Genomic DNA, 24,462 nt, shown 5'->3' with positions numbered 1-24,462 from the left:
TGCAATGACGTCAAATATTGTGAGCACAGGCGCCATCGTTGTTTCATAACTGTTACTCGAATGGCCAATCCCACCTAGCAACTCATCATCAGAGTGGCGCACGCGAGCACCACACCATCATCTTCATCTTCCATCCTCGCGCCTTCTTCACCATCGCTTTTCGCAACCGCCTCTCGGCGAGGTTGCGTCGTCATTAAACGCGTCCCTCAAGTCTCCCGTGTCCGAGTCTTGCAATATCCATATATGTCTGCCACTCTCGCCCCATAGCGTTCCTCCCCATCCTACCTTCATTCTTGTCCTTCCTTTCCTCTGTCCGTCTTTGATCCTCATCCCTTTCCTTACTATCCCTCTCCCGTTTCTGTCTGCCACAAAAGTTTCAGCTCACGAATGGCCACCAAGGGGCATGTGAAATGGCGTGTGCGCGCTACACTGCAGAATTCCGAGAAAGGAAGGGGGATAGCAGGCACTGTAGGCTTAGTAGTGCTAGCTTTGAAAGCACTTGGATGGAAACACCGACTTTCACTTTTTATTATTGAAATAACCACGGCTTTCACATTTATGTATTGTTAACTGCAATGGCTTGATTTAATCACTGTTTCAGTTTAACTTTTGCATGGCCAACATTTCGTGTAACAAGCTAGGATCAGAAATTTAAAGCACTATACGTAAAACATAAAATAATCATATCGTTGCAGATTAAAACAAGGTCACCATCACAAAAGAACTCATGATAATTCTGAATAAAGTTTAGATGCAATAGATTGATTTTTTACAGGTTTGCATGTTTTGTCTATTGCAAGCAAAAAAGTTTGAAGAAAAGGTGCTTTCCCAAAAAACATGAGTATATTTACTGCTGAGCGGGTAAGGCTGCTATTACGTTTATGTGGCATACATTACTTATAAAAGACCCGGAAAGGGCGGCATAGGTGCGGGTCCTTACAGCTGGTGTACTAGAGCAGTAAGTAAGCAGTCTTCATCGAAGTTTTCAATTTTTAATGGGTCGTATGAAAACTTGATAGAGTAGGGATTTTCTTTTCTTTTTTTTTCGGTTGTCATGCATGTGGAGTGGAAAAAAAGGGAGGGGTTTGAAAAAAGAGTTTGAAAAACAGCCCCCCCTTTTTAGCCCCCCCCCCCCCCCCCCCCCCCCACCGATTTTCAAAAAATATAAAACCTGAAAACGAAGAACCCTACATATGCTGTAATCCCTCGTTAACTCGAAGCCCTAAAATCCGCTGAAAATTTCGAGATAAGCGAAGTTTTAAGCTAAAGGGGGGCAAATACTATGGGAGGCACGGCGAAAAAAATGTTTCAACTTTCCGATATTTCGAAATATCAGAGTGCGAGTTAATGAGGGATTACTGTAGCACATTACAAAAGAACCATTTGCAGAGAAGGTGAAGGATACAGAAAAACGATAGGTGTCACTCAGGTTCAGTTTTACCTACAATGGATTGTTTATTCCTGTTGTTGCGAGCTTCAGCTTTTTTTCAAAAACTGTTTTTGCAATGGAGACTGAAGGAACTGCCATAGACTTTGGAAGCACGATAAAACATACATGGTTACTCAACCAGAGAGCAGTCTGTCTGGTCCCAGTAATGTAATGCAGGATACATTTACTCAGCCTGAAACGAGTAAATTGCACGTAATTCAAGTTTCCGGTCAGTATATGTCCTGCCCAACCTTAATAATCATTAACTACAATAGGTTTGCTTGCAAGTTTAGGAAATAAAAAGGAATACGAGTGCTGTGGTGTTGTTTCTGAGAGAGACACAAAGAAAATAGAGTAAATATTTACTGAGCAGAGGCTGATGTTACGGGCCCTGCCCTGTGAAAGGCATTCCTTGTCTTTGACCGGCTGTCGTTGCTCAAGTCACCAGGCTGAACTGGGTATCCAGGTCTGGGCTGGACAGGGAAGCGCTTCACTGCTTGAAGGAGGGTTGGGAAGTGGGGCAAATAACTTGGGGTGTGTTGGCACGCCCATAACCGAGCCAGGATGGGGACACGAAGTGCAAAGGTAACGTGTTAGGTGAGGAAGATGAGGTGGAGGCACGTAAGATGGGGTCGGTGTTCGTCTGGAGTTGCCGCCAAGTTTTATGTTCTTCTCGGGAGGGGAGCCAGTCAATGGATAGGGTTGGTCCTGAGAGGGTGGAGATTGGTGACTGCCAACACAGGCTCAGTGCACTAAATCGCAAGCCAAGGCGTCAGACGCTTCATTGCCAGCCACAGATAATGTAGATGTCAGGTGGGGTTAGTGGGGGTGAGTAAAGCTTTTGATAAAGAAATGCAGCCAGTCTGGTAATTGTGGCAGGCCATCTGTGAATCGGTAAAAATGTTAACTGCTTCAAAGGGGGAAGTGGAGGGAGGCTAGGGCAAAGGCTATTTTTTCGGCGACATCGATGGCGGTTGCAGTTGTAGTGATGGCATGTATGCGTAACTACACAGGTTACATGGCCGGCCCCTGTCGCAGGCATCAGAATACAATGAACAGACAAAATGGATATAACAAACGTGTTGTGTCAAATTCATTCGTTATTCTCTCAGCCCTAATCATACGTTTACGTGAAGTTACCAAATGTTAACTAGTTAAGATGCTCTTTTATTTGCAACATTCTGGAGTCATGTTTCCACTGTTTAACAGCTTCACATAATGGTGGTGGAAACAGGGGTGCTTGGCGTATGGATGTTGTTTTTCTGAATAAATAATTGCTGGTTGTGCTTTGTCCCATGCACTCGCCTGTCTCTGTCCCTGTAGCGTATTACACACCGTGATATTACAATATTGGAGAAGCCGTTTCTAGTTAAAAGTGCCACAGATAGTCGCACTTTGGCCTCATAGATGCTTATTCACCCAAATGGCTCAAAATTCAACCCTTGTCTGTTGTAGCCAGTCACTGACAGTTTTTCTTGCGAGATGTGTAGATTAATTGCAAGTGAAAATACGGTTAACCATAGCTGGGTGTTTGTTGCACATGCATTCACAGTAACAAGTGTCAACTTCAGAAGCTGCACTGGCTAAATAAAGATAAAAAACTGAAACGAAATTTACTGTAAAGCCTGACGGAAGAGCACTACAAAAGCTGTAAAAAGATGCACTTAATGCCAACAGACACGTTGATTGTAAGTGTCGAGCAAGATTTTAATTTATTCCCACTTTGTTTATACACATACGTACAGTTTAAAAAAAAGATATGGCAGGGAAAGCACAAAATAAAAACAAGGAAATTGCACAAAACTTGATCCTAGAAACAATTTAGCAGAAAGGAGAGAAGAGCACAGTAAAAAAAATGTACACCAACAACCTTAACGTGTGGAGGGCAGCATCTCTAGTTCAAAGCTATTTCAGGCAATTCAGAACCAATATCATCTACAGTTAAATACAAGAACGAAAGCTGCAGGAATGTTCTGGACAATTAAAAGCAAATGCCTCAGATTCAATACGTGTGCCTCTTAAAAGAATGGCGGCAGAATTAGAGAAAGTGGTCATGCAAAAAAATAAAGGGAGTAAAGCAAGTTTAACCAGGAAAATGCTGCACGTGTATACAAATGCAAGAACTTAATGCCTAATAAAGACACTCAGTGCATAATTTCATCAAAGACTGGGTTAGAAAATCCTGGCAAAAGTGGCAAATTACGCCTCACAGAAATCAATTGCTGTTGTGCCTTTTTTTTTCTTTCGCATCGCTCAGGACTTGTTATGCAAGCACGCACTTTGTTTGAAAGTCAGACACCTACATGCACTGCTAGCCGGTAGATTTTCATGCTAGCCAGCATTCCACAAGGTGCTACTCTCGATGGGCTTTCTCAATCATTGAATCATTGCTGAAATTCATTCAAAGCTGAAACTCTGACTGAAAAAAACATCTTTCAGCATGGCAGGCGCAATGCCCCCAATTTAAGTTTCTTAGCTTCCTCATTCTCACAGACAGACATCAAGCACCGGTGATTTTTTTTTTTTTCGCGGGGGTGGGGGGGTGAATGCTGAATAAGAGGCAAAGGTTGAACCAAATTTTCTGTCGAGTGAGTCGGTATGGAATCTAGGTACAATCCACAGCGCAACATAGACAAGGACTAAGAGGGAGAAGACTGGACACAAGTGCTGATTGCAACTGGATCATTAAGCTGCCCTTTCCACTCATTCCCTGTCTTCCTTCTGTTTGTCACTGCCTAGGTTGCGCTTGTTAGCCAACAGCCACGATTTTAACAACAGCAAAAGCAGCAGAGAAGCAGACAATTTTAGAGGCTTCAAAAAAGAACAGAGGGGAAAGGCATAGTTTCTCTTTGATATTCTCTCAAACTTGTGCCAACACAAACTTCCCCCAAGGCGGCACTGGTGGTTTGGACGAGGCAGCGACAGTTTTTGTGCCGATTCAGAAGCTCAGGCGGCGCTGGAGACTGCCAGTTTCTTGAGGTGCTCCATGAAGACTTGGAGGCTGACGTCGTCCGTGAGCACGGGCGATCCGCCTGACTCTTGCTGGCCCCAGTTGTAGGCGTTGTTGTGCGTCACTGACGGGTTCACCTTAGAGAGGAGGAAACGTGCCTGGGAGCCGCCCTGATCGCACACAATGTACCGAGGCATCGGGAACCGTGTCTGCAAGATCTCCTGCATGACAAGAGAAAGTCGAGGGAAAGGGGCAGTCAGTGGTGGCTGCATTGTGTCGTTTAGCTTCTCACACAATCAGTCATTTGAACTCTAGATAGAGCCTCAGTTGCCCTAAATTGCCTGCAAAAAGGAATACAGTATTTCCACGACTAACGCACACCTTTTTTGATAAAGGTAGCCTTTAAATTTGCGAAAGCGTTATGATCAGGATCGAAAGCAAAACCGGCTTCAAAGCAACTACCAACGTCGCCATGGAGACTAACCCATCCCGAAATCCAACTCAACCCATCAAGATCACATGAATAAATTTCAGCATACCCACTCCTCAATGAGCATACCTGTTCTGTGGGCATACATTTAGCCGCTTGTTGCCCATATTGCCGTCGATGCAATTAGTACGTTGTTTCAGTTCTCATGGCTCCGAAGAGGTGTCACTAACATGGGTGAGACTGCTCAAAAAGATTTGGGAGCAGTTTCTGGAGCAGTTCACAACATTGAAAATGTTGTCTTAGGAGCTTAAGAAATCAACTTTGTAGCAATTGGACAAGTACCCTCTTGAACCTTAGAGAAAGTGGTTTTAACAGTATCACAAGGTACAAACTGCACTATTTTCTTGCAAACTTCCTAATTGTATAGACAATGTAAAATGTAAAATATTTAAATTACAAAGCTCTGCGATGGTAAAGTGTGTTTTTACCACTTGAATGCTGGAATTACAATTTTTGCAATCCCCGACTGCACTATACGAACGAGTGTAGAGCCATGGCAAAAGTTGCAGAAAGCAAGGTGGCCGTCGTCACATCATCAAAATCCCCGACGCCCACGTTCACCCTGATTCTAATTTGAGTAATGTTGCTATGTTTATCTCCTTCGCCTTTGGCATTAAATTTTACTTCACACAAAATCCATCATTATTACTCATGTGGCCAGTTCCATCAGGTGCGCATGCCCGAACCCGTCGCGCCACCGCAACCTTTGGCACGTTGATTGTTCAATTCCTGAGGCTCACGAGCTCACTGTTGAACAAAGCAACAGTCGAACGTTTTATAACACAGCAATAAGCCCAAAGGTTCCCACCCTGGACCCCGGTTGTGGACGCACGCACCGCGTTTCACACTCAAGTCCGAGCCATGGCAAAGTCACTGGCGCCACGTTGTTTTCAATGGACTCGGTATTTCGAGGCGTGCTACTGTTCATAATCTGGCACCCATTTTGAATATCATCCCTGTGTTAACGTCACTGTTCAGTACCACAACGGATAAACGACTAAATGGGAATCCAGCTGACCGCGCAATTTAAACCAAGGAAAAGATCGGCGAAGCGCACTCAGCGCTTGAACTACACAGCAGCCGCTTCGCCCAGCGGCCATGCTTTTAGTTGCCATAGCGACGCCAGTCAGGACGACTGTTTCAGCGAACACAGCCAGAGAGTCAGTTGCGCTTTAGAAGCTATCACTTGCTATGTTTCTGTCTTTTGTGCGTTTGGGAGTGAGCGACGATAACAGCGGTGACCAAAAGGCAGAAAACGAGGGTTCAGCTGACATAGCAATATGTACTAAGGTGTTCCTGCAAAAAACAGCCCCACTTGGGCTCCCTTGAAAACTGACACCGTCCTCGCAAGAAACGGCAACACTTGGCCTGTCTTGAAAACTATGCTGCCAACTCGGCCTTTCTGCCCAACAAAACTGGTGTGGGTGTCGAAAGCCCTGTCTTTCAAGGAGCCATGAAGAGAAAACAAAAGTTTGTTTTATTCGAAAGATTAGGTGTTCTACAGTGCCCCAAGCGCTTTCCCGGAAGCAAATGATGCTTTATTCACCGAGAAATAAGGCAATTTAAGCCAAAATTTTAAATCCCCCACGAAATTGCACATTTCGTGACGTGAACAATGGCGTCATACGAGCCGGTCCATGAAACAGGTACTTAGTATGTCGACTCCATATAGCACCCACACGCGGGAGTCAGACAGGAAACGGAACTCGTGCCGAAACCGAGACGGCGGCCATTTTAAAAATACTAGTAAAACTTAGTGCACCCGCAGCCCTAGTCATGCCATCGCCTGATCCGGAGAACAAAACTCTCGCCGAGGAGCTCGGGCTTGCATTTGACAACCTCACACCACTTGAACGCTCAATGCTCCTGAGTGCACGAGCGGCAGGAGTTGTGGGATACGCGGATGGACCAGAAAGCGACCATTCCGCGATAGCCACAACAGACGAACGCCCAGCCGTCGACACAGCTGCCTCGTCAGCCCTGTCGCGATGGACGAATACAGACTGGTACGTATGTGCCGTATTTTTATTACGGTTAATAATAGTTCAATTTCAGTAGCAGTATCGCTTATGCCAGTTGGCCAGTGTCGTGTGTGGAAAGCCGTTCGCGCGAGCTCTCTGCTCCGACCAGAAAGATACGAGCGTCAATGCGCGGTGTGTACGTCATTTTTTCCCCCAAGGTCAGAGCGCTTTGACGGCGATTTGACGAAGTCGGCGACGAGCGCCAGCATGTCCCAGGAGTGAGCTCGCGTAAGGGTCCCTGCCGTAATCACTTCCTCGGAAATGAAGCGAGAACACTCGTACTTCCTTTAGCTCTCTTTCTCCTCCGTTTGCAAATTCACAAAACGTAGCCACTTGCTTCGCCGAGGTTCGTCGTTGGGCAGCACATGAAATGAGATCTCCTCACCGGCGGGGATGTCGCACTCCCTCGACGATTTGCCCGTACTACATAGGCATTTCAAAACGTAGCAACGAAATTTCATTGTAAAGTACTCGAACAAACTGAAGTTTTCAGTGGTTGTAAACTGGAAACGAGCTCCTAACAATAGCAGCAAGCCAACACCATTCCGAAACTGCGGCGACTGTCACTATCTCGTCGCTGCTTGCTGTTCCTTACTCCCCTCGTTTCTATTTTTACCTTTGCTGGTTGGCGATATGACGGCCAACCTCCTGTGAAGGGATTACGATACCAAGCAAGGTCGCCGCTGTGCGTGCTGGGACGGTTCGTTGGCCCCGAAGAGCCTCGAACCCGAAAATTCGTCTGCGCGACGGCGAGATGTCGAGCTCGGCCGGCGGTAGTTTCGTACGCATTGGCGTATACGTTTGCGTGTTTGTTCGGAACTTCAATCGTTTACTCCACCGTTCTTAGTGTCATAAGAGGAATGTGCAGTATGTTTAACGGGCATATAGCTCACTATGCAAACTGGTAAGCCCTGCCTAACTTGCGTTTGCTTTTGCCGGCCTCCGCCAATCGCAGAGCATTCTCGTGTGACATCATAGGTTCTGTTGCGGGAAATGAGCTGGTGGGTCGCATGGTCATTCCCTTTTTTCCTAATTATGTAGCTTATTTGAGCGAAGTTTGTGTTAAAAGTGGTATCAGTATGGTTCTAACGAGGCAATCTTTCGAATGAATCAAACTTGTGTTTTCTTTTCATGGCTCCTTTCAGGCTGTTTTCAAGCAGTTTGGTGCAATCTTTGCACTTTTCATGCTTTTGGAGCAGCCTGGCACAGGAAAACGGGATTGTATCAAAACTGCACAATATGCGCAGTTACAAAGTGCCCTTCAAGCAGAAGGTTATTTTGTTTGCCGACAGTGACGGGAACCGAGTGACAACACGTGCACTGGGCCTCCTGGACACATGATTGTGCGATTGGCGTAAACAAAGCAGAGTCAAATTTTCACGCAAGGTTTCACTTAGAGCCACTAAATAATTATTTAGCAACACTACCTTCGCCTGCTATGAGTATGGATGTTTTGTTTTTGGGAATTCAGACTCCCTGGTGGAATCATAAAAGAGGGCAATGCATTAATTATTGGCCCATCACATCTAAAATTAACGAGGTCAAAGCGCTTGAAATAGCAAATACTTTCAATACTCCCTGTTCCAGTTTTAAAGGCCAACTGCACTCAATTTATTTTTAATGCGTAGTAAGTACCCCAAATCAGCTAGGACACAAGTGGTAGCCCTGTGAAATGCCTCGTTAATCAATCAGAAGTGTTACAAATGCTCCACCGCAGACCACGCTGCACTTGCCGGCGGATCGCTTAAACAGCCACGACGCGCCTGTAACGTTCCAGCTGACGGGGGCTTTTTCCTTTGGCCAGCTACGCAGCTAGAGAACCGGTCGAGCTTTGCCACCCCATGCGCGTGTAGACTTTCTCCCGAGCTGGTGACCGTCCGGCCGCTCGCTGGACGGCTGCAACGTCACTGCAAGGGCCGCGCTCTCTTCGGTTTCAGTTTCAAAATCACCTATTGTTGCTGGCCGCTTGCAGCGTCCATGCGAGTATTTCAGCTGTTGTATTTTCCATGTTGCTTTCTTTTAAAGCAGGCTATACGGAAATAGGGTTTTCAAGAGGTCGAAATTTTGAGTGCAGTTGGCCTTTAAAGCCAGCAGGAGCTGGATTAACAAGTTTATGAAAACCCAAGGGACGTTTGCTGCCACATCTGCGTGCATCAAATAAAATGTCTTCTGCCAGGTGCAAAGTGTCAAGTCTTTTTACACCTGCACGATAGAATCGGCGTCATTTTTGTTTTGTATTTTCCCAAGTGAACCTACCTGCGCATTGCAGTCGAGGCACATTACAATCATGACAATAGGGTAACAAGTCGCTCTAGAAACCCCCACAGTGACGTCTTTCAGGTTTGCCACGTGCGGTGCTCTCTCAGTCCTAAAATTTGATTCTAACCCATTTTGTCAAACAATTTACTTGTGCAATAAACGCACCCGTCATTTTCTGCAGTAAAAATGCACGCAAAAGGAGCGGTTTACGGATTTCCCCTACCACGTCTACATTTCTGGAACATAGTTGCTATCTTGTAATCTTTTCACCTACAACCCATTTCCAGATTAAGAGCGAAGTTTTTGACCTTAAACACTGATAATGCCGCGCGCCGGCGATGGGCCAGCGTAGATAACTCTTCTTCTCAAGTGGCTTCTATTGCACACTAGGAGCTGGCTGTCAGTGTCATTTTTTTAAACGGGTGTTTTTCTGTAATTGAATGCGGGACCGAGAATTTTCGAACATTTGAAAGTGCTGGTAAGTGCTCCTAATACAAAGGCCGCGTCAGTACCGTTCACAGCATCAAATGTGTGAGGGGTGCTTGTGCTGGTTTCACTCTCATCTGGTGAGGGGATTTCCACTTCCATTCAAGTAACTGTACCTAGCAGCACACATGAACCCGATAATTCTCTTATGTTTGTGTAACCAGATTCGCTTCACGTGTGCGCGAAAAATACCAGTTGATGTCCAGTGCTCGTCCTGCAATTTCTCTCCTTTAACCTCGCCTTTTTCGCGCTATTTTGAGAATGTTTCCAGCTCCACAGACCAATTCGTCCACACTTTCACGTTCCCGTGCCAGCTTTAGATTTTAAAATGAGGGCTGGGCCGGAACCCTGCTGATCGGCCATTAAAAGCACCGCTCAAAGAACTCGGGAGGGAGGGAAGGGGAGGCGTGCCTGTGCGTCGTCCTCGGGCGCCTGCAGCAGCTGGCGGAAGTTCTCGTGCTCGGGCGAGTTGTGGTATCCGGCCTTGCGCCACTGGGCGATGGTCTCGCCGTGGAAGATGACGATGTGGAAGAAGGTGTCCATGAGCAGGATGCGGTCCGGCTGGATGCTGCTCGTGTCCAGCAGCACGGGCTCGGGGGGACCGCTGAACGAGTAGGCGTACAGGATGGGCTGCACCATGATCAGCGACTGCGTCACGTCCTCCCGGTTCAGCTGGTGCCGGTAGTACGACGTCTCGTCCGGGCTGTTGTTGAACACCTGTCCAGGGAGGAGAGAGCAGGGGCGCGTCTCTTCTTGCACAACAGTTGGTACTCGGAGCAAGACGCCACCAGTGCACGTAACAGGTTTTGTCCTCTGCTGCAAACTTTTATCACCGAGAACCTTTCAATTAAAAAGCGCTAAAAGGCACATTGAGCAAAAAGGCCAGCATCGGTGCCTGGGACACCAAAACGGCTCCTGGGGGAAGCATTTCAGAGCACAATGTGTTCCGTAGCATGCGATTAAACTCTGCAGTATGGAAAGGTGACTGTCCCTGCCTATACAATGCAAGTGAAAGGAGCAGAAAAACACATCCAAAAAAGCGAACAGACAAGTAGCAAAACTCACCACCGTTCAAAGTGTTCAAAAAGGCAAAAGGTTAAACTGATTCTGAGTGCTGCAATACGCTTGTCGTACAAGCTGCCTTCGCCATGTAGCATTCAAGCTGCATCACCAGAGGCACCATACATCAACCGCCATCACTACCCACTCCGCACATGCGGGTGCATGCATACCTACAGTGAGCAGTTCGGTATGACTGCAGTGATAAAAGAACGTGCGTGCACCAAAGCATCAGTCCCTGAACAAGGTGAAGCACCATCAGACGGTGATTATGCGTCCACTGACATGCCCTCCAATGGAAGCTGAAACTTATTTACTTATTCTGTACATACAGAAGCTCAGTCATGCAGCATACTAGGTTACAAATGTACAGCAAGACCATAATACAGCTGTTGCAATTTTCACCCAACCACTCCATTCTGAAGACAACTGCCGTAAAGTTCTGCCAGCTGTTTACTGCATCCACATTATGTCTGAGAATAAAAAGCAAATCTCCCTTTAAATGCGCACCAGAGATGGAAACTCGTGCCTTTTCCCTTCACAACGTAGACAGGAATATGGGCAGGAACAATTCATTGGTTGCAATACATGGTTTTGTGTGTGCCACAAAATTGCCTGTGAGCTCCGGACAGATGTATGCAACTGCCTGCTTACAAGTCCCTTTCCAGTACTTCTGTATGTGTTTTATGCGCTGAACCACCACCTCAGCTATGAGGTGCACCGTAGTGGAAAGTTATGGATTAATTCAGACCCCTGGAGATCCTTAACGTGCTCTGAAACCTGAACCCAGAGGCATTTTTTTATCGCCTCTACCACAAAAAAACAGCCGTGGGCAGCATTGCACCCAAGTGAAATGCTGGCCACAGCTGTATTTGCAGCTGAACGCATGCGTTCAGCAGGAAGATTTAGTCACTGAGCCACTATGGCTGTAACTCTGTAGTGGTGCTGACGTTGATGTCCTCCCTCAGCTGTCAATCTGTGCGGATAACTGTAAGTCAACAAGCCATTTGTCAGGCTTTTGTCTTTGTGTGATAAGTCAATCCCCTCTACCCACTATGGATTGGTTCTGAGACGACTTCTTTAGGAACCAGCTGTTCCACATGAACAACAAGTTAGGTTCACCGGTTCTTTCAACTTTTGCCCCGTAAACTCTTTTACTTGCACTTGAGATGCCTTTCGTCTCTAGTAACGTCAACGGCCTAGTTTCAGCTATAAGTGCATGATGCAACAGCGGTTACGAATTTCTAAAGATAGGTGTCATCAACCTGATGTGAGAAACACTTTGCACCTCTTGCAGCAATTTCTGCCATTAAAAACTAGTACTCTTACACAAGTACACCGCTTTTTTTCTTTTGCTGTCAAAAAAATACAATGCAATGCTTGCCGAGAAAATAAATGCTGCGTTACATAAAAGGTCGACTTGAAGTTGAAACATTACACAAACTACATGAACTGCACGCATTTACACAACTGTGAAAATATTTGTACTTCACATCTGTTGCATTTATTTGAAACTGGTTGAGACTTGGCCGAAGCACAGTGTGTTGAAAATTCAGTTTAGTTTTGACACTGGACTACCAACACTAACAAGATTTTTATGTCCAAGAGTGCACCTGACACATTTGTGGTTGAGAGCTGCGAATGTGTGTCAGCCTTGGTAATTTAGCCTTTGTTAGATTGGTTCTGTGAGCTGATTCAGCGAAATATATAACACTAACAGGACTTGTATATTACGCTGAATTAGCTCCCTAAGGTTGACACACATTCACAGTTCTCAATCACAAATGTGTCAGGTGCTCTTCTTGGGCAAAAAAAGGCATGTAAGATTCCATGGACGGGGGATGTTGACAAGTGACATACCGTCAAATCACCTTGCATTTGCACTTAAGTTTTGCATTAATTAGTTTCATAAAACGTCTTCCGTGCATTTGGCTTTTTCCAATGCTTTGATGCCGCGCAAAGAAGCCAACTCAACAGCCTACACTGTGGGGAGAAGTGCGCATAAAGCTGCCTTTTTACACCGTCACCAGAATTTGACGCCAAAACAAGTGGCTTTTAGTAAGCGGGGGTATCTCCATTGAGTGCGTGCGTCACACACCCGCAAAGTGCTTTCCTGCACAGGTCAGCATACCCCAATTTGAGAATCATTTGAGAATCATTCTCGAAGTCCTTCATATTGTGATTGTTAGGAGACATAAGTACAAAAAGTAGATCTCCCCATCACGACATCGAACTACCCTCTTACCTGCAGGAACTGAGATCGCCGAAGGTGGAACATAAACTGCGGGTAGAGCGAAAAGTTCTCCGCATAGCGGAACGAGCTGGGGTCATCCTTGGCATACTCCCCAAACTTCTGGCACAGCTTGATGAGGGTTCGGTCGATGAAGCGCAGCACGTCAGCTCCGTCATCTTCGCTCTGGGCCCTGAAGCAGGCCAGCCGGGCCATGAGCACAGCCGCGGCCTCCTGGTCAAAGCCGGCCGAGATGTGATTGAGGTTGGCCGACGCGTCCGCCCAGTTGCGTGCAATGGTCGTCACCCGGACCCTCTTCTGGCCGCTGGGGTGCTGGTACTGCGTGATGAACTGCAGGCACCCCCTGCCACCCTGGGGAATGGGAGCGTTGTGCTGGTTGGCCACCTCGAGGAACATGCCCAGCGTCGTGTTGGGGCACAGTGCACAGAGCTTCCACTGGCAGGTGCCGCCGAGGCCGGTCTCCGTGTCCGACACGCTGGAGCTCTTGATGTTGGTGGAGATGCACGGCCCGATGGCGCCGCTCACCTTCAGCTCGCGGGACGCCTTCACCTCGACTAGAGCGTTGAAGCCCATGCGGAACTCGCCGCGGGCGTCCTTGGCGAAGACCCGCTGGAAGGTCTGCTTGAAGAGGGACGAGTTGAACGAGTCGCCCATAACGATGTGGCCGCCGGTCATGTTGGGACAGTGCTTCATCTCGTGCAGGCCCGTCTGGTCGAGGGCGCATGAGTAGATGTCGACGGCGTGGCCATTGGTCGAGGCCCTGTGGGCCAGCGCCTCGTAGTGCTTGATGGCACGCCGCATGTGCTTGCAGTTGTCCTTCGAGATGTCGTGGTGGGAGCGGATGGTGATCTTGAGCTCATCGCCCACAATCATGCCGGGACCCTGGGTGCAGGGCCCGCCCGTGAAGAGCATGATGCGGGCGCCCGTGTTCGGGTAGCTGCACTCGAGCAGCCCGACGGCGATGGACAGCGCCACGCCCGTGGAGCGCAGCGGCCGCTTGCCCTGCGACACGGGCCACGGGTCGCGCTGCAGGCTCTCCAGCAGGTCGGACATGCTCATGTCGCACTTGTGTACCGGCTGCAGGAAGCGGCTCGCCGGCGGCACGGGCTGCTGCGGCTGCGACTGCTGCGCCATGTGCTGCGGCATGCGGGGCTGCTGCTGCTGCTGCGGGCCGCCGTGCGGCTGGGCGAACCGGCCCACGCCCAGCATGTCCTGGATCTGCTTGGCCGTCAGGTCCTTGGTGCCCCGGAACACGTAGCTCTTGGCGCAGCCGTCGCTGCCAAGTTCGTGCACCTGCACCATCTTGCCGAAGGTGATGAGCCCGATGAGCGCGTTGGCCGGCAGCAGCGACAGGGACATCTGGAGCGACTCCTTGAGCGCGATGAGCTCGTCGTCGTCGATGCAGGTGTCGACCACGAACAGGAATATGGGCGGCACGCAAGAGGCGCGCATGATGGTGTACTCGATGGTCGAGAACTGGGGAATCAGCTCGGCCGGCTGATGTTGCTCCGAGATGGACGCGTACTGGGGAGGAAACGGGTTCCTCTGAAAGCAAAAGTTACACACCCATAGCTTGGCGCGGTAGTCCACCTGGCATAGAGGGTTGAGGATGGCTCGGCAAGTCTGCCGAGTGCACAGGACGGGGTCGTATTGGATCGGCGGAAGGTCCGGCCGCTCTTTGAGCGGAGTGAAGAGGCAGCCGAGGGGGATGACCAGCCGCGTCGCCTCGAGCCGGCTCGACGGCCACACGTTCCAACTGAACCTGATTCCGTCACGGTCTTCATTTTTCTGTATGAAGTCCTGGTACGTCTGGTAGTTCGCCATGCCGGCAATTTCCCCGACACCGCGATGTGCCACGTAATTGATGGCAGTCGGGAGCCGATTTCTCGAGGAAGAGAAGTGTCACGCAAATATTCGGGTGCTGCCCCCTGGGAGCCGAAAGCTCCCTTCACGCTGTGGCCAGACAAATAATGTTTAGTGCCAAAGCTTTCGCAGAAAACGAAACTGAAAGGACAAACGCAACATAATTGTTCGAACAAAATTACAAGCAATATATGAATATCTTCTAGCGCGCAGCTACTATTAATTTGCAGGAAAATAGTTTTGTGACACAAACACGGATCATATAGAGAAAATAATTTCACGTATCAAGGCACAGTATTTTTTTGCCATGGAGGAAAGAATACTCAGTACAACGCCCTAATGTTTCATAATATCAGTCAGTAGTATTAACTCTATGCTAATATGCAATGCGCATCGCAGAAAGTGGGGCGGAAACACGTCATTTTTAGCCATGAAGGATGGTTTCAAAAGTGTCCGTTTAGAGCAAGCCCTGATTGGCTAAAAGTAAACACTAGGATGTGACGCCATGCAAGCACGGCGGAGCTATGAGCCAATGATGAGCCGCGGCTTCTCGGAGCAGACGATTGGGAGCAGACGATTTTTCGTCGCCTTGTTGTTGGTTCGCTGGCGAAACAATAAACGCATAAAATATAATTACAAATAGGTCAAGTCGTTTAAAATGTGTTAACAAGAACAGTTGCGCAACAATCAACCAGAAGCCCGCTTACAACTGGAAGTACGTCCCAACAAAACGGACGCAGAACAAGACGAACGAACACGAGTTCGTTCGGTGAAATGAATGACTTTATTTCAGGGAGGAGGCTATAAAGCCCTGTGGGTAGGGAATGGATAGTAGGGTTGGAAAAGTTGTAGTACAACTAAGTAATGTTCAAGCTTCACTGTAGCGGTCACTGTAGCTTTCTCTCGAGGTTCCGTTGGAGCAACACACACACACACTGGCCTTCCCCTGAGAGGAGGGGGTGTAAGCATTTTCTTTCCTCCATGGTGAAAAGTAGCGGCGGAGAAGGAGAGAGGAGCAGGAAGAATGAGAAAGGTCCTTAGGCTCCGTGGACATCTAAACATGGCAGGAGGGGCGGAAGCGGCTTCACACAAAGTGACGTCAGGGGCTCCCCTGTCTTTCCTCCATGACAACACGAGATGGAACCACGTGTTCTGCGGCACTGGTCGTTCGCACAGTCAAGGGCGCGAATGTGGTGAAGGGCGCGTGATGTCTGATCTACAAGCTACGATAAGACCGCGCGTAGAAATTCACCCGAGTCATTGCGCAGAGAGGCGTGCAGCAGGGCGCTCTAGACACCGGCAGCGGACGTTTCGAGCAGCCTTGTATTTTCCCCTTTCAACTGCGAGTTGCGCACTCGGGACGCATCCCTGCGGCAGGATTCACGCCACCGCAACACGCTGTAATAACTCGAACGCTTATATTTTTTTATAGCAACTTTGGGGGCAGTATCGAGGTTAGTGCATGCTCGTGCACGGCAGTCGCAAGTTCGCCGACCCGTCCGATTACTTTTTTTGTTTTTTCGCCATAAGGGTAGCGGCCAAACCCGTTTCGGGCTCGCAATTAAAGCGGCCCCAGCGTTGCAGACGCCGAGATGGAAGCCGGCAGTTTCGTTCGAGTGCTGCTCGTTGCTTTTTTGAACCATTGTTCGGCAATCAACCAAGATCTGTCTGCCTGTTTGGACGCTCGAAATCACAAGAAGGAACCCGGTCCGGAGTCCAGCCTTTACGGTCACGTAAGTTAATTCGTACCTGCTGAAAATTAACCGCTCTCTACTCGCGCCACGCGTCGATCGTCACGTGGCTTTCGAACTTGGGAGCGCGTGGTATGGAGCGCACCTGCATGCGATGTGTGCAGTATATTATCTCTATGATGTGTGCCCGTTGCCAGTCGTGAGCAAAATTCGCGACGGAAACAATCAGCCGTCGCGGGCCACCTGTACAGTAATGTCGGCGTCTAACAATAAATCAACGCCTTAAAAAATATTCTGGTGGTACTGCTGCCTTAATTGCCCCCAAACTCTGCAGTAAGGGCGCATTTTGTGGTCTGTTTTTTCTGAGAAAATACGAGCAGTCGTATTGCACAAGTTTTTTTTTTTTTTTGCATTTTAAGAGAAATCTTTTTTTTTTTTTTTTATGGGCGTATGCTCAGCTTTGCTGTGGTTTTTGCATGTATCGGCAGAGGAAAATATATATCTGTGGCTAGCTTTTGCATGGGCGAAAACTGGTTTATCAAGTGCAAAAAAAAAAAAAAAAAAAAAACAGGGTAGTGGTACGTCTGTAATTTCTCAACTGTAGAGTGAAACCTCCACGCCAAATTTCAGTTCAAAGGATTCAGCACTTTACGAATTAAAATTTAAGACGCTCGTTTATTGTTGTAAGTTGTAAGCTTCTTCCGCAATGTAGATTCGCTGATTTCGATGTTGTTGCTTTTATTATTGCAGTAAGGAGGTAGTCCTTATTCCCCACTTTTCAAGCTACCGTAAAGTTCTGAAAGAACGCTCAGAGTACAGAGATATCAAGCGAAAAATACGGGATGGGCGAGCTTTCGGGTCAGGTTCGAGAAACCAGGAAAACGTGGCCGCACCGCCTACCAAAACTGCGGAGACGTCAAGAAAAAATACCAGATGGGCGAACTTTCGGCTCAAATGCGGGAAAGCTGAGCACGAGGTCGCGGGTTCGATTCCCGGCCGCGGCGGCCGCTTTTCTGATAGAGGCGAAAATAAAAACGCCCGTGTGTGCGAGATTTCGGCGTTCGTTAAAGATCCCCAATTGGTCAAGATCAATCGCCGCATCGCCTGCGTTGCGTCGGAGCGTTAAACCCCACAAATCAATCAATCAAAATGCGGGAAGGACCAATAAGTGACCGCATCAACACATGAATTAATTCGCGTCTATTTTGTTTGCTCATCGGCGCGAAAGCCATCGATTTTGGGGGGTGGGCAATGTTTGGGGTTTTTCAGTAAATTGAATATTTCACCCCTAAGGGGGGTTGGGCAATGTTTCGGGGTTGCGCGTTCGCTCGGAACTTTACGGTAAAATAGTACGGTTTAACGCGCCGACGCAACGCTGGCGTTGAGGCGCGCCGTAGTGGAGGGTTCCGGATTAATTTTGACCACCTGGGGATCTTTAACGTGCGCGGAAATCTCGAACAGACGGGCGTTCTCGCTTTTCGCCTCCATCAGAAAAGCGGCCGCCGCGGCCGGGAATCGAACCCACGTCCTCGTGCTCAGCAGCACAACGCCTTAGCCACTGAGCCACCGCGGCGGGTAACTTTACGGTATTAATAAACACTAATCGTACACATGAAGCGTAGCATTGCGCTTGTTGTGATCATAGCTTTTTTTGTCTTTAAATACTTTCTTAAATGGACCTTAAAGGAGCCATGAAGAGAAAATACAACTTCGTTTAATTTGAAAGAACTAGGATTCAGTATCTCATTCAGCTCCATTACAGCCTCAAAAGATCTTTTTTAACGAAAAAGAAGCAAGAAGTATTTAAAAACTTTCAAATTTTGCGCCACAGTGACGTGTTATGAGCAACAATGACGTCACATGGACCAACAATAAAACATAATTTTCAGTGCATTAACTGCACGTTAGCATTCAAGTGATGCGGTCAAATGGAACTAGAGGCCCCATTACAGACGTCCAGTCATGTGTCGTCGCGACAGGTCAGTTAGGCGGCCGCCAATCGCACAAACAAGGTTCCGTGACGTCATAGAAAAGTTGCGGGAAATTGGCTAGGGGGTCGCGACTGCTTCACACGTTTTCTTTGATATCTCCGTTATTTGTTCGAAGATTGCGATGATACTGGTACCATTATTATCGGGACTAAGCAGTCTTTCTAATAAACCCAACTTGTATTTTGTCTTCATGGCTCCTTTAAAGACAAAATACAACCTTTTTTTATTTGAAAGAACTATACCATGAAAACTGGCCCAATTCCGCCCCAAAAGACGCTGTTGCCGCGCAAAAAAGTACGAAATAATGAAATGAAAAGAAACAATGAAATTCGCACTGCACAACCTTAGCGCAATAGGGCAAGTACTAAAACCAGAGTTACCAGAGTTAAGTCCTTAAAGGGATACGACCAAACAGAATAGGCGCACTATTACAATCACGCAGTGATCTTTAGTGGCAGTGGCCGCCTGCCGCACAAACAATACCCCGTGGTGTCGCCATGGCTGGGCACGAGAAAGGCGGATGACCACTACTTCACAAGTTTTCCTTATGATTCGTGCTGTACTGGTACGAAGTTTACGATAAAATCGGTCTGTTTGTTATTGGGAAAAGCATTCTTATGAATCAGCCAAGTTTTAGTTTGTCATCGTGGAACTGCGAAACTGTGCGGTTGTGGCGCATGGGCTTGCGGTATAGTTTCGCCAGCGCTCGCGCCTTCCAAGCGTCTGCGAATATTCATTATGATGGTAGCGTTCCATTTTTCTACGACGTAGTTCTTCGCCAACAGATTTATAGAAAGTGGAATACCTAACATCAGCTTTATCGGTCTTGTACTCATAGGCGGTTTTAAAACGTTAATGGCGAATGTCGCTCTTCAGGAGATTGCAACGCCAGGAGCCGTTTCCTTTTGTGTGAAATTTGAGGAACAGACGCACAGACGGGAATTTTTCAGCAGGTTTAAGCACCTGTCCTTGTTTGCAAACGGCAGTTGGAAGTCAAATCGAAAGTAGGGAAGCTAACCGCATTTTTTTCCGAGTGCAATAAACATGCTATTCAATTTTTGCTGAATTCCTCATTCTTTATAAATTCACTCAATCCTCTAAGAAGTACACATTCGGTAGCAGTAGCCACAACTGCAACGAGTACTAGCTGCGACCTCCTGCACGCTGTACTCGCTCAATAATAATAGGAAAAACGGGCGGGGGACGCAATATATCCAGCAGCAGACAAACTCAAAATGTTTGAACAAGGGCTGTCACCTTGTCCACGGTAGTACAACACTGCGTCCACGTGTTGACCATGAGCTGCTTTGGCGCATGAGACTCGATTTTTTTGCGTCAAGGTTAGTGCGACTACATGTCGCTCGTCCATTAGGGACAAGCAGTCCGCGGAACGTGGAAAGAGCATCAAAATGTCAGTCACGTTGCCGAGGACGTCACATAATTCTAAGCACAATTCCGACGGGGTTTGCTTCCTCTTGGAGCGGCGGACGCCCCATACTCGTTAAACACCATAGATTTGACGCGGGAGGGTGCGGACATCGAAGTCACTTTTTGGTGGGCGGCTGTGAAGTTAATCGGGAAACTGGGGCGGTATTCTCGTGTTTGTCCGTTCTGAAAACGTCCGTTTCGCGCCCGTTTTATTGTGACGTAGCTCCAGTTGTAGGCGAGCTTTTGCGCAACTGTTCTTGTAAACAGATTTTAGACGACTAAACCCACTTTAAAAACCTATTTTTTATGTGTTTACTGTTCGTCAGCGAACCGACGACAAGGCGACGAAAATCGTCTGCTCCGACAAGCCGCGGCTTATAGCTCCGCCGTGCTTGCATGGCGTCACATCCGGGTGTTCGCTTTTAGCCTATCAGGGCTTGCTCAAGACGGACACTTTTGGAACGGACACAGAACGGACAAAACACGAGAATATCAATCTGTTTTCTTTATTTGCTGTCGTCACAATTTTTCGAGCTTAAACAAGCGGGTCAGACAGCGCAGGATCCGCCCCATGCATGCCACCTCTGCTTCGCTTTCCCGACACCACATGAAGACAGGCAACCGATATGTTATCATATCACCCTCCACATGAATGTTACCCTCCATGGTGCAAAGTACCTCGCTACAGTAACAATAGAAAAAACAAGCAATTATAAGCGGCCGCTTGTCCTTATCTAATGCTGCAGATACGGAAGGGTGTTTGTTAGCAGCTCGCCGAGTCTTGTTCAAACGAGCGAATTGTTCGCGTAGTCTCAAATCGAGGCTTTAGTCAACAGCTGTCGAACCCGAACCACTGTTTTAAACAAACGCGAAAAAAATGTGCGCCCGCACTGTTCGGCTACCTCGGAGTAGAAAAGGCGAAACCAGCAACCAGAACGCGGGACGAGAAGAGGAGGCACACACACACACTCTTCTCGTCCTGCGTTCTGCTCGCTGCTTTCTCCTTTTCTGAACAATATGAACCAACTAGCCCAGCAATTCACTCTCTTACCCTCGAAGTAGGAACGATTGCACTGGCATGTATAGGACTGAGACAAAGTATACCTCAGCTTCTAGTTTCTGGCGGTGAAACTCCGGTGTCCCAGCTTACGATTATAGGAGCCGAAACACTCACAAGCTTTGGGATTTAGGTATACATAGAAGTGGGGAAATCTTGCTGAGGTACAGCTGATCCCGAAACTATGTTAGCCCCCAAATGACGAGCGCGTGAAAGAGAACTGATTGTCGTATACAGTAAACTCCGAAGAACTCTGTGCTCGGGTGATGGGCGTGGACTCCGGGGCTTCTGGCGTTAACGGGAAGTTTCAGAGCTGTACACGCCGAATGGACATTGAGACGCGCGCCGTGGTGGAAAACTGGTGTAGCAAAGTTCGGGTTTGGGCGAGTTGGTATCGGTGCTCCACAACTTTGTGTAACGCAAAAAAAACGGACAAGCACTGTCCCGCATGCGTGATCGGGCGCTCCCAGCGACCGATCCGCCATTTTAGGGGGCAAAATGCAAACAAAACGACGCCATATTGAATTAGCAAGATGCGACCGCCGAGCCAGCTGAGTGCTGCTCTGTCTTCTGAGCCATGAAAGCGGCCGACAGGTAGGCGGTACGGGTGCCATCGAAAAATTTCTCTGCCACCAAAACCATGCTTGGCGCCTGGGATGGCTTCTTCAACTGCGCAGGGAAGGCTGGAAAAAAGGGGCGTGTTCTTCTGTAATCCAAGTGTGGTTCGGGCGGCCGCCGCAAGAGAGCTACGCTACTGCAAATAGGTCCATTTTGGTCGACGGAAAATGTTGTTGCCATTGCCGTGTTTAGAGGGGCGAATTTTGAATTTCCGCTCCTTAGACCGAAAGATGGCGTGGACGAAGGGTTCTGTGACGTACTTGGGGTGGTAGTACAGAGCGGTCGCTCAGTGCACACAGCACTCGCTGTGTTCTTCTCCAATCCGTGCTGTTTTCCCGCACGTTTTTACAGCGTTTGTTAAACGCCTGATCAACGCAAAATAACGTTATTTTGAAATTTATCGCAGCGAGTGCACAATAAGCCTCTCTCCTTGTAGGCATCAGCATGTCGCGCAAGCCTTACCCGGTACCGTCGCCACAATTGAAGGGCGAGAAAGTAGCTTTATGGACCCGCCAGCTGGAGCTAATCCTTGCAGTCGTAAACAAGCAGGAGGGTTGCAAGCTGGGCTAGTTGGAAAGACATTCTTCGTGCAACACAAGGACAGTCGCAAGGAAGTACAACACCAGGACAGCGAAACAAGCTGTCAGTTTCTCTCCTTTCCTCAATACATGTAGCCCACCTGGTTCAAGTGGAGGAAATGGACGTAATATATATATATATATATATATATATATATATATATATATATATATATATATATATATATATATATATATATATATATATATATATATATATATATATATATATATATATATATATATATATATATATATATATATATATATATATAAATCTAGAGAAAGATAAACTCACAAAGCGCGCAGAAATAGTATAAGTAAAGAGTCGGATACACAGCAAGAACAATAACAAACAATGTTTACTTACGTAGCGGCAATGGGACTTGCCTTCATCAGAGTAAAGTTACATGATTATGGTGTCGCAAACATTGAACACATTTCTTATATAGGTTTGCATAAAACTGTAAGAAGGAATGGAAAATGTTTCGCAAATGGAGAGTGTGCATACAGTCAGGCTACGCCTACGTTACAACATCAACCAACAAACAAACAAAAAAAAAAGGGGGGGGGGGAGCAAGAGAGAGAAAAAGGGGTCGTGTTAACAATGCAGCGTTCAAGGTTGCACCATGACGGGTCAACGTATGCCGCGCGGGTTGCAAGTTCAGACAATGGGGGAAAATGGTCAACCGCGGTTTGTAAAGAAAGGGAAGAGTATACAGCAAGGTATTCAGTGGCTGGGGAGACTGGTTCTAGGGAAAGCGAAGATGGGTGTGCCCCCCGCGGATGAAGAGAATAGATAGGGTGCACAAAAGAGCATTTCACAGAAGCTAGCAATCGAACAGGAAATAGGTAGGGTCACAAAAGGTTAAACATGAATAGATCACAAAGAGTTAAACATTCTTAAGTGGTGGTGGGAACGAGGCCTCCTTCTCCCGGACAAATGGCATTGTTGAGCCGCATTAAGCTAACAAAGCTGCTGTATTAGGAGAGTTTCTGCGAATTCTGATGGCAAACTCGAGGGTAGGAATAATGAACATAGTTATAAAAATTATGAAGCCGCTAAGTTTATTCGAGGGATAAGCACGTTAATTTTCCGTAACTTTCATTAATTCCAAGTGTGGCTGACCCAAACTTATAAATGAGATAAGATTCCCGAACCTCGCGGTCGTGGTGCGTTTTGAAGGCGGATTCTAAAATCGTTGCTTTAAGATGATCAAATGCATGCCCGGGACCGGCGCCGCACCAACAGCATGCCACGCCCAACCTCCGCATCTTCAGCGACCGCCGAGCCCACGAAAACCAACAGCAGCGCGTCCGCCGGACCTTCCGGGGTCCAAAATCCAGCCCTCCGTGCCACATGCCCTTACAACCTTCGAAAGAATCGGCATAGCAGCAACTGACTACAACACGAAAAAACAGGTAACGCGGCCTCCTTCCCCGTTTCAAGACAGTTTTTAAAGCTAAGAAAAATCACCGAAAAGCGCGTACGTTCCGAATTGCACGTTTCCGCTCTTGCACAGTACTTGACTGCCGCGGTCGCTCCCAGGGGTCTTAGGATTAGAATAAAACCTGCTACTACCGAACTCTCCCCGTCCAACATGAATAAGTGGAAACAGGTACTCGATAAAGCATCTTTACAATTAACTGAAATAATCCTCAATCACTACGAAACTACGGCCCATTCTCTCCGAAAGAAAGAGGAACTACTTAGTCAGGGACTAAGCAAAAGAGAGTTGAACCTTTTAAGCAACTACGAGTCTAAGACGGCCTCCGCCATATCCCGAACAAAAGCCCGAAAGCTTAACCGAGATAAGATTTCTAACAATGGCCACATGCGTAAGAACCTAACAAGCTCCGGCACTAGTAACTGCCCCAACTCTGACAATACGGCCGATAATGTCACTACGACTGTAATAAATGCTTCGACTACTGCACCCCAAACAGTTCAGTTAAACCACTGTACTAATATTTTTCCCTCGCCTGCCGTCACAAAAGAAAACCTTACCGGGAATGTAATGAACCTTTCAAGCATAACCCTCTCCCCAGCTCAGATGAACGTCTTGTCAAAGGGCCTAAACTTTTGCCCGGCTACTGGTGGTTTTGATGAATTTCAACTTTTTAAGGACTTAGATAACTTCGCCAGAAACATGAGGCTACGAGAATACTTCTACGATCACCCCGCGACGGAAGAAGCCCGCAGAACCCTACCTAGCTATAAGCACTGGACCCCTCCCACACAGCGTGATAGTTGCCTCGACATGTACATCAAAGCTGTCCAACGCGATGTG

At 47.6% G+C, this 24,462-nt stretch overlaps 1 protein-coding gene across 1 annotated transcript; it reads right to left on the bottom strand.

Moving 5' to 3' along the window:
* Positions 1 to 3,115: 3,115 nt before the first annotated feature.
* On the bottom strand, positions 3,116 to 14,882 carry LOC144177772 (protein transport protein Sec23A-like). Its single transcript, XM_077705343.1, has 3 exons — positions 12,940 to 14,882; positions 10,047 to 10,352; positions 3,116 to 4,600 (listed from the first exon to the last, which is right to left on the bottom strand). Exons 1-3 carry the CDS (start codon positions 14,767 to 14,769, stop codon positions 4,376 to 4,378), a joined length of 2,361 nt encoding a protein of 786 aa, XP_077561469.1. The 5' UTR covers positions 14,770 to 14,882; the 3' UTR covers positions 3,116 to 4,375.
* Positions 14,883 to 24,462: the final 9,580 nt, after the last annotated feature.

This window comes from Haemaphysalis longicornis, unplaced genomic scaffold, assembly GCF_048455015.1.
Source record: "Haemaphysalis longicornis isolate Haplotype H1 unplaced genomic scaffold, Haemaphysalis longicornis Haplotype H1 scaffold_304, whole genome shotgun sequence".
Taxonomy (NCBI): Eukaryota; Metazoa; Arthropoda; class Arachnida; order Ixodida; family Ixodidae; genus Haemaphysalis; species Haemaphysalis longicornis.
Note: the sequence above shows the minus strand (reverse complement) of the source record. Positions and strands in the feature narration are given on the sequence as shown.

What these genes read in the sequence shown, in the direction of transcription:
- LOC144177772 (XM_077705343.1), bottom strand. Translation starts at nt 14,769, where the DNA reads ATGGCGAACTACCAGACGTACCAGGACTTCATACAGAAAAATGAAGAC. An exon ending in GGCGATCTCAGTTCCTGCAG is followed by an intron (nt 10,353 to 12,939) that starts GTAAGAGGGTAG and finishes CTCCCTGGACAG; the next exon opens with GTGTTCAACAACAGCCCGGA. An exon ending in CGCCCGAGGACGACGCACAG is followed by an intron (nt 4,601 to 10,046) that starts GCACGCCTCCCC and finishes CTTGTCATGCAG; the next exon opens with GAGATCTTGCAGACACGGTT.